This window comes from Centroberyx gerrardi, chromosome 8 (genome assembly GCF_048128805.1).
Source record: "Centroberyx gerrardi isolate f3 chromosome 8, fCenGer3.hap1.cur.20231027, whole genome shotgun sequence".
Taxonomy (NCBI): domain Eukaryota; kingdom Metazoa; phylum Chordata; class Actinopteri; order Beryciformes; family Berycidae; genus Centroberyx; species Centroberyx gerrardi.
The window spans coordinates 7,527,010-7,540,985 of NC_136004.1; the positions used below are offsets into that span (position 1 = coordinate 7,527,010).

Sequence of the window (13,976 nt, forward strand, 5' to 3'; positions counted from 1 at the left end):
TTATTAGTCAAGACAATTTATTTTGCATAACGAATATCACTGAAGTCATAGAGCTCAAGTTGCAATACATACTTCATTTTCTAGGCAGCAACATCTCAAGCAAACAATCCATTGGTACAACTCCCAACGGCAACAAGTGTAAAAGCATTTTTTTTTTCTTCACACAGACACACAGTTGGCAAGACAGAACACACACACGAAGGTAGGGAAAGCAACATTCTTCAAGCGACCTACAGTATCACAACAGGCTTGTGTCTACAAATTGTGAAGTGTCCATGTATGCATTGAACATTCTGGAAAAAGCACAGGCCAAATACTTCACACGATGAATGCACAGCAGTTTCTATTTTGTTCCAGCAAGTATTGCATCTATGTATTATCCTGTTTATATAGATAGACTTTTCTATTGTATGCAGTTTGCAGCAACATTAAGTATTCTATAAAATGCATAAGACTGTATTTAAGCTTTGGTATGCACTGCTTCTTTAGCTTTTGTTGGACTGAATGACTTGATCGCATTTTGTTCGAGGTAAGTGTACCGACTTCATTTTGGCAGACTGCCTTTTGAAGAGTTTGTGATTCTACTCCGGGTCAGAAAATATGACGATCGAGACACATGATCAACTGTCACAATGATGGCAAATGTACACAAACCAAATACACAATCCATTAAGACAATTCTTAAAAATCTGCACATGCTGTAGGCAGTTCAATTTTTTTCCTAGAGTATCAATGTCTTATAGGCTATATCACCATTAAAAATGTTAATTGGCTAAACGATAAATGCTTCATATCAAGTAAAGGGGGCTTGGTCTTTCCACTTCCCTTCGAAGGGTGTTTTTAGGTCCAATGTATATACGCAGAGCCCTTCATGAAATGGATTAACTAAGGCAACATGTAGCCGACTTGATTCCATAAGGGCACTGAAAATGAAAAGCAACTGAACTGTACCAAGTGGTTGGTTGGAGTGCATGGCATCGTGAGTTAGTGATAAAAAGTCAGCGTGTTAAAAAGCTAGATACACCTAAAAGCATAAAACAAAACAACTTTTACCTTGTACGTCACCTCTTACAGTACTCTGTGGCCCTGTGCTTGGGGGTTCTGCAATGTTAGTATGGGGGAGCAGGACGTTAGTTTGACAGATCAGCCTCTACAGCTGTCTGCTGATATGTTTCCTGTATTGCCAGAGCAAACAAAAAGGCAATTAGTCCCTCTTATACATAACTAAAGAACAAAAGTCACTCCCAAATACTCAAAATGCAGTTTTTCTGTACCAACAGCATGATCAGTGGACAAAAATATCTGACAGGACACGAGTGCATAACTATAGTTCTGAATAGTGATCACTTCACAACGCATGTTTTTAATCGTGCAAACCAAGACAATATCTGGCCATTCTGAAGAAAAACAAAACAGCATATTTGTATTCACCACCCAAAATATTCATAACACCGACCATTAAAATACCCAATAAACGACATGTAACTTTGTTTTCCGAATTAAATGAACGGCATAAGTACACAAGTATCAGTAATCCCTTTCAAATGTTTTAAGCACAAACGTAAACCAATAGGTGCCGGCGCTGTGAGTCTGCAGCTGCTGAAAGCGGCACTACAAAACAAAACCCAAGGTGTCTAGTGGTTCTTTGCAGTTAGAGAAGCATGCGATTGTAGATTCTGTTTGTGGTTCATGTGTTATTATCGAGTCACGTCGACTTCTCTGCACCTTGGGTGGCTTTTCCTAGTGCCGTGTGGAGAATGCATCTAGAGAGGTAGACGACGTTTGCTCTACTGTCTGTTAGTGCATTTTGCCCTAGCCTTACATCTACCGACAGTGAACCAATAAAAAGGTGGGGGGGGGGGGGGAGCGAGCGGTTCTAGCGGCTCTGTGAAATGCGTTGCTGTATTGCCATTATATATCTCAGTGATGCATAATAAAGTGATGGATGGCGGTGTGCGTGACAGTGACTGGGGGGTTCAGTGCCGTGGTTTCATCAGTGATTCCTGGACTTAGACGTCGACAGTGCAGAGGGGTTCGCTCCCCGGCTGGGCAGACTCCATTATGGTCATCTTGGGCTTCTTCCTCGTCTCCTCCTGAAACAGAAATAAACAAAAACATTAAAACGGTGATTCATGAGGGGTTAGTTTCCAAAATGGTAAATATATCTATTTTAGGGAAAACAACAAAATTTACACCAACAAAATTTTAGTTGAGTGGGAAAACAGTAGCAGATGAGTGCATTGAAATGTAGCAAAAGCCAAGCTATGGTAGGATCAGATAGTGAATCAGAGCTCCCAAAGGAGGAAAAAAAACTGTTTCTGTCTCTTATTTCATTACCTTGCACTTCTCTATCATGTTAGTATTCTAGGGACACAAAGCCCTTTGGCTCCTGATTTAAACTTATTGTACTGCTGCACACATTCTCAAGTCTAAATGTAACACTTAATGAAGTCTAACACAGGCGATATATGACAGAACTCATATTTAATTGAAGATCTAAGTCGAGGTTTGACCACTTAGGTGACTGGGAACAATTCTTACCCTCTCCTTGGCCAGTTTCTTCATTTCTTCTTGCAGTTTGTTCAGGATGTGAAGGTTTGGCTTGTTCTTTTTGGCATACTGCTGAAGCTCAATCACACTCTTGTCCGAGTTCTCCTGCAAAAAGATCATTTGTTTAGAAAGTCGTGAAGATGAGCTTTTCTCCATGCCTTCTCCAAGATGTAGGCTGAAACCGATATAAGGTTGAATCCTTTTTGGATAAATAAGACTGTCCCAACTCTTCCAACCCATAGAAGTTGTTTCCAGGTTTTCCCTGACCACAGGACTCTTTACTGGAGTTGGTCTGAGGGAACCTACCTTCTTGACCATCTTATTGCTCTCTCTGCCGTACATTCGCAGCAGCGAGCCCCAGTTCTTCACGTGGGGATGAAGCATCTGCAGGATCTTCTGAGATGCCAGTTGTTTGCCAACCCTCTTGTTCTTGCCTGGTGGTGAAGATAGCAAACACACCTGTCATTGGAAGCTATGGTGTACTGTAATAGACTGGTTAGCCTCAGACCATGGAGCTTAGAGCTAGGTAAGGCTGGTTATCAAGAAAAAAACAACAACAATTGGTACCATAACAATTTTTGGTGTTGGTATCGAGTTTTAAGTATTGGGTCTACTTACACCAACCACGCACAGTGTGCTTGCCACATGTCATCACATATTCACTCTTCTGGTTTTTCCCTGGGATCACCTCAAATTTAATGCTGGTGTCTCCCATTCCATGGTTTCTGCAGTCACAGAGGAAATGTTTCATTTAAAATTAATAGAACATTACAATCAAAATATTAATAAAACATTACATTTATGATATTAATAAATAAGTAATGCTGTTAAATCTTTTTCCGAGGCTACAGGGTCCAAAATTACCACCCACCCGTTTTTCTCTTGCCTGGATGTTAACTAGCCAAATGTTAGTTGAAAGTTAACGTTATTCCCATGTTGCGACACACAGAAAGCACATGAGTGAACAAGTTTTAAATGAAACTCTAACTATGCTCTTGTCTCTTTATTATTAGGTGCTTGGGAGTACCAGGCTCTTTGTGTTTATTGGTTTGTAACAGACTTTTGCAATGCACAGTGCTTAGGGGAATTACGGTATGCGCTCTTAAGGCCACGCAGTATGGAGGAATTATTTTGACTAAATTAAATAACTAAATCGTTCAACTGTGAAATGTCATCATGAATATGTACATCAAAATAAATTAAATTGTGAAATGTCAGCATAAACAGATGCATTGTCAAATAAATAATTAAATTCATGAAGAGCCAATCCATTAAATCAATATCATTTCATTATCTATCCATTCACTCATTTCAGTGTTGCAAGTTGTGGTGCATTCAATGAAATAAATAATTTGTCAACTTCACCCATCAACCTTATACAGGTGAATAATTGGTTGAATTTTACAGAGACACCTTCAAAAATAAATAATAAAATTAGTTTCCTTCCTTCATGGAATAATGCATGACCTCTTACCTTTTAAGGCACTCATGAAGAATCTGATATGGCGAGAGTAGACCTGCTTTGTTGGTCAGCTCGTACACCCTTGAGTCTTCTATACTGATATGATTAAAATACTGTGGGACAGAACACATTGAAAGTTACCATTATTGAGCCATCTGCTTGTTGAAGATGCATTAACTTTCCAGGGACACTTATTCTACCCCAATGCTGGACTCTTCATTACGTGTTTCTAGTGTCTGTGATACTTAAACTTTAGCTTATCCTGCACTTACTGCAGTCCACTCTGGATGAGAGCATCTCATAAATGCAGAGAATGGAAAAAAAAAAAAAAAAAAGTACCTCCAGTTCATCGCCCTCAACAGGCTTCTCCTCAGACGTCTGCTTCACAAAGTCAGGGATGAGGATTTCCAGTGTGGCTCGAGCTGCAGTTCACACCAAACCACCGGTGAGGAAAAAACAAAAAACAACACTCCAATGATCAGTCATATGATTTCAACATGCAGTTTTACCAATGAAACTATCCCTTGTACTCTTAATCTAGGATGAGTGGAAACAAATAATATTGGCTGGGATGTTAGAGGAAAGGGAGAGGGTGATAGTAGGCATTTGGGTTAGATGGAAATATTGGTCTGCTGATATATCGGGACGATATTGGCCTTTTATTAAAAATTAGATATGGTCCAGTCGATTTCATCCACCTCCGATATGATGGATATGATACAGTTTGTTTGATTACGTATTTATTGTAGAATTGATCAATACTACATTTCGGATTCCACACAATCATGCTTTAATATATTATTAGTAGTAATACTAATAGTAGTAGGGTTTCAATGGAGATTTTTAGTATCTCATGGTCTAAATGTTGTTTCAGAGGCTTCTCCACCCTGCCAAGGCAAAAATTCTTGAGTGAAATACTGAATACCTTGACTATTTTCAGGCCAAAAATTTGCTAAATATTCAAATTTAAACACACTCATTGATGGCACAAAATACCTGCTATTGGCAGCTTCAAGGTGCGTCAGTGGGGTTTTTAAGATACCTCCATAAGACTTAACTTTCAACCTAGGATAGGTTGGTGTACAGAGGTGGACTGGACAGAGGATAAATCAAAGAAATTACCAGCTTTATTCTTGGCAAGTTTTTTACTGCTTGCGGTTCCTGTGCCGTAGGTTACTCCGTCTATAATGACCGAGGCTCCAAAGGGTTCACTTGGGTTCTCTGTGGGACATAAAATCGCACGTTTGATTTGATGGATTACATAATGTTGTCATGTTCAACAAGATACAGATTTTACCTGAAAGTGGCAGCTGTTAAAGAGGCAATACCAGTGTTTTGTGTGTGTGTGTGTGTGTGTTTGTGGGTCCCCTGCCCAGACCAGGGCGTAAATTTCACAGCGGTCATGGCTGTCAGCGCCCCTCTATTTGGCTGTGACGCCCGAATTTTGGCGAGCCCTCGGGCCAGTGTGGCAGGAGCGCCCATTTTGTTTTGAGTAAGTGTGTGTGTGTGTCTGCGTCAATGTGGTTCATTATTCTTTTTCCTGCCAATGTCGGGACCAAAACAGCCGTCTTTGAATTGTCAACGTTTAACTAGATTTTTATTAGCCAGGGTCATGGCTACAATGTTTTGATATGACAGAGATGCAACCAATCAGCATCAAAAAGAAGGGGAATATGACTAATCCCGACAAGTGGACTGATACGTTCAAATGGACCACGGCCATCACTGATTTTGTTGGCTCTCTTTGGTTGACTGATGGCTGGTGAAATTCTGAAGATAAGCAAACAAACTCACTGAATTGATCACATCTGTATTTTTTTTGTAACTGAATTAACTCTTAATGACCATGATATCGTAACTTTCCAATTCCATCGCTGTGCTAAATAAGGCTAACATTAGTAGAAATCACCAAATGTTTGGTTCAAGTTTTGTTGATGATTAGCTGTTGCATATGCTAGTGCGGTCTCTCTAAGAAGAGGCCAGCCATTCAGCCCTATGGGCCAAGACAGCCCACCAACGCTGAGCAACAGACTGCTAATCTCCAAAATGTTATGATAGAGCCAAATGTTGTTAGTCATCTGGCTTACCCCGCATCCTGGAATGCAGGGTAATTGTTACTCCTTTTAAGGCAAGAATGACATAGGACCCAAAAGCACTGACACCACCCTACAAGACACTTACAGGAAGAAAACTTACCACATTCAAAAAAGTTGTAAACAGGTCGGACCTTTAGGACACGTTGCATATATTCATGTAAGATGCAAACTTCTGACTTTCCGTTGGGGTTGATGACAAATTCTGATGAAACAAACAAAAGGCACAGCATCAACAGATGAGTAGAATACACTTAACTACACTGGAGAAGAGCCAGCCCAAAAGGACGAGTCCTTCCACATACAAAGCAATGTCTTCCCGGCAAAGTCCTCCGTTCCAAGAAACAGAACATGGCTTGAACAGTTCAACTTTGTTTCTTCATAAGGTCAGTTTACAAGTTACCTCAGCAATCTGACATTTGTCCAATCACTGGGAAATAGGCTTAATTCAAGAGTACAATGACGCATCCTCCACACAGCTAACTAACAGACTCACTGAGATGTGACTGGGAATTGGAAGTGGCCAATCACCTAAACGAGTGTTGGCAAATAAGTGACGAAAAGACAAAAAGTGTGCAAATAGCACATCTTTTGCCAAAATTACCCACTTCTTATGGAAACATGAATTCTATGAAATTCACAATGTGCGAATCTCTATTTATAGCCCTTATGCTTACCTTTCTTAGTGGGGGCATCTTGGACCGAGAGTGTGATGAGTTTCTGGTTGGCAGGAAGGATCGGTCGCTCCGACTCTGCCTGCTTCCTCTTCATGTCTCTGTTGAACTGCCTTCGCTCGGCCCAGGTACGAAACTTCTTCACCGTCACTTGTTCAAAGTCAAAGCATTTCTCCAGGTAACTGCGAAACTCTTCAAGGTCTGTGAGGGGGTTCAGTAAAAAGGAACAAGGTTAGTCTATCGTTTACTGAAAAAATATTCATTTGGATCTCACTTTTTTATCCTGGCAGTGTTCTTTTTAATACTATGGTATATGCATAAGCTCCTTCTTTCTTATGAAAAGCCCTTACCTATGGACTCGTCCTTGCACACCTCCACCTTGGCCTTGACCTGTCCTAGGGCTCCCTGGGCGATGTCGCAGGCCTGGGACTCCTTCTGCAGGTTGGGATTGGGGACACCCTCCCTGTCCGGCACACCTTCAACCAGGCTGGAGGAGGCCGGGCCGTCCTCCTGTTCCTGGGCCGTGGAGTCCGGCTCGTCGGCCCTCTCTACTCCGTCGGCCTCCTCGCCGGGCTTCACTGGAGACACCTCGGCATTAGGCGTCACCTCCCCGTTCAGCTCCCTTTCCTCTTGATCCTTCATTTTCTTGTAGTGCAGACAGGGGATGCTGCTGGTGGGAGGGTCATGTTTCTGTATCAAGAGAAGGAGAAAATCAAGAGTTTGAGTTTATTCGTATTCATGCTGACAGTTAACAACTGAATAGAAGCAGAATTTACATTAATAAAAATAGAAATATATCTATACATGATTGTACATTATAAAAATGTAAAACTATACATATCTATATACACACATGCACCCATACATTCATACTCATACATACGCATTTACAAAATACAACCATACACTTACATACAACCATGCATACATTTTAAAATGCCATAAAAAAACCCAACACAAAACACAATACAAACAAAAACAAAAACAGACCCCAAAGACTTCAGCTATCCATCTTTTGTTCCATTCAGTTCTGTATTGTAGAACTGATCTGACTGCTGTAGGCATGTTGCTGCTTTCAGCCTGTTTGTTCTGTACGTGTGTAAAATTGTTGCTGTTCCGTAGCAGTCTGTTTGTATTATCTGCTCTCGTCTGTGGGAGCAAGTCATGGAGTGGATGTTGTGCGTGTGTCATCTCTTTGACCAGCTGAATGGCTGCCTGTTCCCTCCTGCTCTGAAGAGATGGGAGTTGCGGTGGTGGGGTGCAGCAAGAGGAGTAACGAATGGTGCAAACACTATTGTCAGGGTTCCCACCGTAGCTCTGATGTAAAATTCCATGACTTTATAGAATGTTGGAGTGCCTTAAAAAGGTTATTCCTTCCTGGTTCATTAATGTTGTTTTTCAGCTCTTAAAAGTTCTAAGTGGGTAAATGTGGTTTACACTACAGTTGGGCTTTCTGTGGAGAAAAACAGCTGAAAAGCATCTAATCCAATTAGGCTTGGGTGATTTCCACAATTTAATATTGCGATACTGTCCCGCCAAAATATCTCGATATACAATATTATCGAATATCGACCCAAGCCTAAATCCAATATCCGTATGACAAAAGTTGTAAAATACATTTGGGTATATTCCTGTAAAGTGACCCATTTGTAAAATTCCCTGATATTCCCACCAACAATCTTCCCATTCATACTAAAGATCATGATTTTTATGGCATTTCTGCTTTATTGGATAGTCACAGTAAAGACAGACAGGGAGGATGGGAGAGAGAGAAGGGGATGACATGTGACAAAGGTCCCAGGCCGGATTCCAACCCAGGCTGTCGCTTGGAAGAGAGAGCTGCACTCTGGCTCTTGACAGCAAACTGCAGGAGTCAAACAGCTGAAAACATTCAACTTCGTGAAAGTCTTGAACTGAATCCCAGTTCATTTAAACTGGCTGTCAAAACTGGGGCCAGGAGCCAAATATGCAAGTGTTTCACTTACAGACCAAAGACAGACATGCAACCACTTCAAAACCCCTGTGCAAAAGTTGCTTCAAAGCCATCCAAGTCTGTGTGGTAACAAGTAGTAACTTAGCAAAGCATCTCAGTAACCACTGTTCTGTGACATTTGATTTTTTTTTCTCGTTTGCTGTGGTATTGTAGTAGTATCAAATTTTTAGATATTAAACTTGGTGTCAAAATTCTGTTATTGGTACAACACTGGCCCAATGACAGACTGTATCACATCTTACCCTGATGCTCCCAGTCCCCAGGAAGTAGGGTCTGGACCAGGTGACCACCCTGGTCTCCCTGTGCAGGTAGACTGGAATGCCCGAGTTATGGAATGTCATGATCCATCCGTCAGGTAGAGGCTCGGTGGGCGGACGCCCCCGACCTGGCATAGGCAAAAACAAATAGACAAGATGCAGGTACAAATCACTACAGTGTTCTAGTGTGTGCTGGACTCTTCCGCTATAATGGCAACTGCAATAATGGCAACAAACCTACACGCTATCAGAAAGTTGTTTTTTTCCCTGTAGCAACATACCCTAGACTCAGCAGCAGTGGTCACATTTTAGTCACATTTTCGTCTAATTAAGAGCACTGAGCTCAAAACTTGTCTAGGTGTTAATAAATGTGTAAGCCTTGGATGCAGTGTGAAGACTATTTTTTGTTCCATGCGTTCTACCCAACTGTTGTTTAGGATTGGAATGTGTGTGGTTTTATACTTCTTGGTGACATTTTATAGACTAAAATCAAAGTTTACTCTCAAAACAAATGGGTAGGAGGGTTGGCTGTGATGAACAAACCCATCTCAATTAAAAATAGATCCCTTATTGTGACATACAAATGTGCAAAAAGGATCAACAGGATCTTCAACGGCATCACTTTCAAATGATTCAAAGGCTCAATTTTTAGAAAACTATTTTATGGTATTTCTGCTTTATTAGGTGCTTGGGAGGAACACCTCTATAAGAAACAGGCTGTGTGTGTTTGTTCATTTGCGCGTGCATGATCGATGTGTGAAGTATTGAATTGTTTTCTGACCCATAGTATTGAAACCAAATCGTATAATGACATCCTTGACAGTACCCAGCCATATAACTGACAGATCGAACACTCACTCTTCAGGACAGTCTTGATTTTGGTCATCATGGGCTGAACGCCTCCTTCCCCGTCGGACTGGTGGTCGCTGTCCCCAGTATACTTGTCCTCCGCCATCCGCATTTTTTTGGGAACTGGCATGCCTTCCTCCAGCAGAGCATCCACATCATTGTCAAACTCCTCCTGGAAGAAACAATGGTTAAGGCCGGGAGAGAAGGGATGGTCACTGGCTGTAGAGAATTTCAAATGCTTCGCCAGAGAAGAAAGTTTAACTCATATAGCCTAATGCCAGAAACCAACAGCAAACACATACACACAGTTCTATTTTAGCACGTTATAATTCTGTTTATACACTGTTTGTGTGGACTACTGACCCGCTGCTTTGGTGTGTTGACTTATGATAAAAGCCCTCACTCTCAATGAGGAAGTAAAGTCTGTACCCATGGAGACAGACTCTCATGGGCTTGTAAACACTAGGGGTGAGCCGCCTGGCTGGATAAAACGACTATCCGGTACAGATATTGTGTTTTTTCCGACTACAATTGTCACCTTCCTTCATGACCCTTAAATAACATTACATGCAAACAGCACGGGTGTAGCATCTCTCTGACTGCTATTCTAGTTACCTTTAAAAAGGCCTTTGCGTCCAAAGAGCACCCAAAATTTAACAGGAGAAATGAAATGGCACTCTAGCCTCTTCTAGCACCTCACTTCTCATTTTCAATAAGCAAGAGAATGAAGGAATAACAGCAAAACAAATGCAACAGTTCATTGAAATTCATGCTGCATGGTGGATCATTTGTATCCTGGCTTTACCAGCGGCTCCTAACGATGCAGAAGAGGTCTTGAGTGGTGTTCTACAACGTATGCAATGTTAGCCAATAAAAAAGGCAACATGTGTTTCAACGTCAATAAATCATTACCACATTAATTTGACATTATTATAGGCCTATTTACCGTAAACAAACAAGACCATTGCCAAGAATTTTACATTGTGTGCCACTGGGGCAGATTTGGTGGGAAATCTGCTGCATTAGTTTACAGCAAAGAGGTAGATTGCTTTCACTGTTCCTGTTCCATACAGGTTCCATTGCACTGCGTTTTGGTCAAGCATAATGCATGCAACAATCCTGATATTTTAGCCAATACACACTCTCTACAAAACAATTACATTTGGGTTTCCTTTAGTTTCCACAATTTTATTAGCATGTTTGATCATTTTTATCAGAAATTTTATTTGATGCTTTGATTTGAGAGCAAGATATTAATGATGGTTGGTGGACAATTACATAATTGACATCTCCAGTTTGAGTATGATTCTTACTTTTTTGATATCATGACCTAGGCTACTATAACATTATGACTACTATACAGTACAGTTGAACAATATATAGATTGGAACACAGTAGAGTAGCGATGTGCGCGTTCTTGAAACATTCTCACCATTGCAATTGTGACGTATACAGAAACATCTAATGCTGCTTTTGGCAATATGACGGCGCGTGTGAACGGCTTTCAATTTGCCAGTGAGCAGATCCATTGAGAATGAATAGCATCAATCTTGGAGGCGGACTCTACTTTATATTAACGTTGCGCCCAGTTTCTGGCAATGGCAGATGGCGTAACCACCAGTGAAAGAAAAAACACCCAAAAAAATAAAAAATCACTTGCAACATGTTTATCCTCTTCAGTAAAGAGAAGGAGAAAAGTGCTCATGGAACGATGCCAGGGAGGGAGGGCAAGTAGCAGCATCCTCTTTCTGAGAGAACACAATGAGATTTATAGGAAATGTGGTCTTAATTTTGAGAACTACTAGCAGCAACAATACCACTGGTGAGAGACACAGGCTACCAATCATCTTCACCATGGTCTCATTTATTTATGGTAATTATACCAACATATCACAATTAATCTGACAATGATATATTGATGTTTAAAAATGGAACACGTAGCCTCTTTAAAATAACAGTGTATTAGATGGAGTTTAGCGTAATGCTCTCACATGTATGCATTGTATTGGGGCTACACTTTATCCAGATGACATTAGAGGACAAACATGGTGCACAGATGAACAATTTAACGTAATCTGTGGATGATGTGAAGGGGCTCTGCAGAGGTTAAGAACAGACGTACCTCGTAGGAGTAGGTCAGGGCCTCCTCGTCCGCTTGCTCCTGCTGAACTATGACCTCAGACCTGAAGCCGCCCTGCTCCCCGTCATCATGATCCAGGAAGTTCTCGTAGAAGTCATCCAACTCGTCCAGGACGGCAAACTCTACCTTGTTCTCCTGGTCTACCTCGGCCTCCTCTGCTCTTCTGCATGCCGAGTTCCCTACTCCGGAGCTACCCTCGGCTGCCTCCTGCTCACTAGTAGAGTCATGCAACTCACCATTCAGGCCGTCTGAACCGGCCTCCCCTCCACCCTCCTGCCCCACACCTGTATACAACACCTTCCTGTCTTTGCTATTGCTGCTTTCTGTGAAGCTGACACTGATCTTAACATCTCGGAGCAGCTTGAGGTCTGGTAGGAACTTGGTGACCGGGGGAGCGTGGCGGGCCGTTCTGGGACACGGCGGGTTGGGGTTGGCCTCGGCCTCATCTGAGAGGTGGCTACAGAAAGTGACCGAGCCCTTGGCGAGGAGCTGCTGCGGCTTGGCTTCCCCGTCCCCTGGGGTGTGTGTGTATCCATCACCACCAGAGCTAACGTCCATTACCTCTGCGTCACTGGACGTTTGCAGGGGAGGTGGTGGAGGTGCTCTGCCCTCGTCCTGGCCTAAATCGTCAGGTGGCTCCAAGGGGAGAGGGGGTAGAACATCATCTATCTCCATTTTCTCTGTATTAGGGACTACTGCTTATACCTATTGGTAACTTATTCTAAAATCTGACCTGTTCAGAGACTTTCTTGAACTTATCTTAATCCAAAGCACATGCAGAAGCACATCCCTGTATAGACCACGTACCAGTGTTGAATATGCTAAGCTGACTACATTGTTCTTTTCATTAATGTAGACAGCTTTCAGAATCACTGTCTCAATTATTGGAAATCACAATGCATTCAGCTTAATGTGGGGTCTAGGCACCAATCATCCTCCACTGTGATCCTCAGAGCTAGAAAAGAGGAACAATGAGAGTCCATGTGAGTAACTATAACGTAACTGTAACGCCAACGTTATTTGACAGGATAATTGACCAGCCATGGAAGGTGCCTTTTAGGCGTGTCCTTCTGAGATGCTAAGGCACAAGGGTGACATTTATCCAATTGTAGGCAACTAGCAAAATGCATAATTAATTAACCTGGGGGAAGGGACCTCATTTTAGCGCATCTGCCCACTCTGCAGCAGTACAGCAGGCCCCTACATCTTTGCTAATATGCTAGCTAACGGGCAACCATCAGGCTGTATAGTTCACCGCGCCAGTAGCAATGGCTAGCTAGCCCGAAACAGTCAAGTATTGGATTACATGAATACTCACCGATATACGTTACAAAACTGTCTTCTCTTGGACACCTAACTACCTTTCTAAATCACTTTATCCTCGACGCGCCACCATACGGCTTCATCAGTTGCTCCGCCATCTTGAAGAAAACCGCAGTTGCAAACCAACTAGAGTCCCGCCTTCCAGTGCCGGCTTTTGGAAGATTGATTGGTCAGAGGTCCAATCACTATTTACTTTTGCGCCAACGTGACCAACCAGCGAATAACTCTGTTACCCGCAGGAAATACTGTTTGTGTGACTCGACCAATCAAATGGAAGAGCATCTCACATTTGGCCAATGAGCAACATGTTAAACACAATAACAGTTACCCCGACTTTCCATTGGATGGCAGCATTCACCAACAGTAGCCTAAGTGGATGATGAGGCACCAAAGTCTGTGACTGTAACAGATCACTTTTAGTTACCCTTGGAGATTACTTCTTACATTTCTGTTTTTGCATATAGAATTTGCCCAACATAACTTCTAAGGAAGTTTTAAAAAACATCTTGATGTTTCAAAGTAACAGATTTTTTTTTCTGAAATGTGCCATATGTATGAGAAAAAAAATCTTTCTAGAATTTATTCACAATAGGACATTCAAAAATGAGTGAAAGCTGGTGTCTGTTGGTATGGCA

General features: G+C 41.9%; 1 protein-coding gene across 1 annotated transcript; it reads right to left on the bottom strand.

Annotated features, from left to right (window-relative positions):
- Positions 1-13,444, bottom strand: dgcr8 (DGCR8 microprocessor complex subunit). The gene is made up of 14 exons (XM_078285331.1): positions 13,337-13,444; positions 12,001-12,973; positions 9,888-10,050; positions 9,015-9,157; positions 7,130-7,469; positions 6,783-6,980; positions 6,209-6,310; positions 5,135-5,233; positions 4,352-4,434; positions 4,025-4,125; positions 3,169-3,275; positions 2,857-2,984; positions 2,542-2,655; positions 1-2,093 (listed from the first exon to the last, which is right to left on the bottom strand). The coding sequence occupies exons 2-14, from the start codon at positions 12,691-12,693 to the stop codon at positions 2,010-2,012; spliced, it is 2,355 nt and encodes a 784-aa protein (XP_078141457.1). The 5' UTR covers positions 12,694-12,973; positions 13,337-13,444; the 3' UTR covers positions 1-2,009.
- Positions 13,445-13,976: the final 532 nt, after the last annotated feature.

Bases quoted from the DNA above. Each gene is read 5' to 3' on its own strand.
- dgcr8 (XM_078285331.1), bottom strand. From the start codon at position 12,693: ATGGAGATAGATGATGTTCTACCCCCTCTCCCCTTGGAGCCACCTGAC. The intron at 5,234-6,208 runs GTAAGTTTTCTT...TATGTCCCACAG, and splicing joins TTACAACTTTTTTGAATGTG to AGAACCCAAGTGAACCCTTT. The intron at 2,985-3,168 runs GTAAGTAGACCC...CTTCACCACCAG, and splicing joins GCACACTGTGCGTGGTTGGT to GCAAGAACAAGAGGGTTGGC.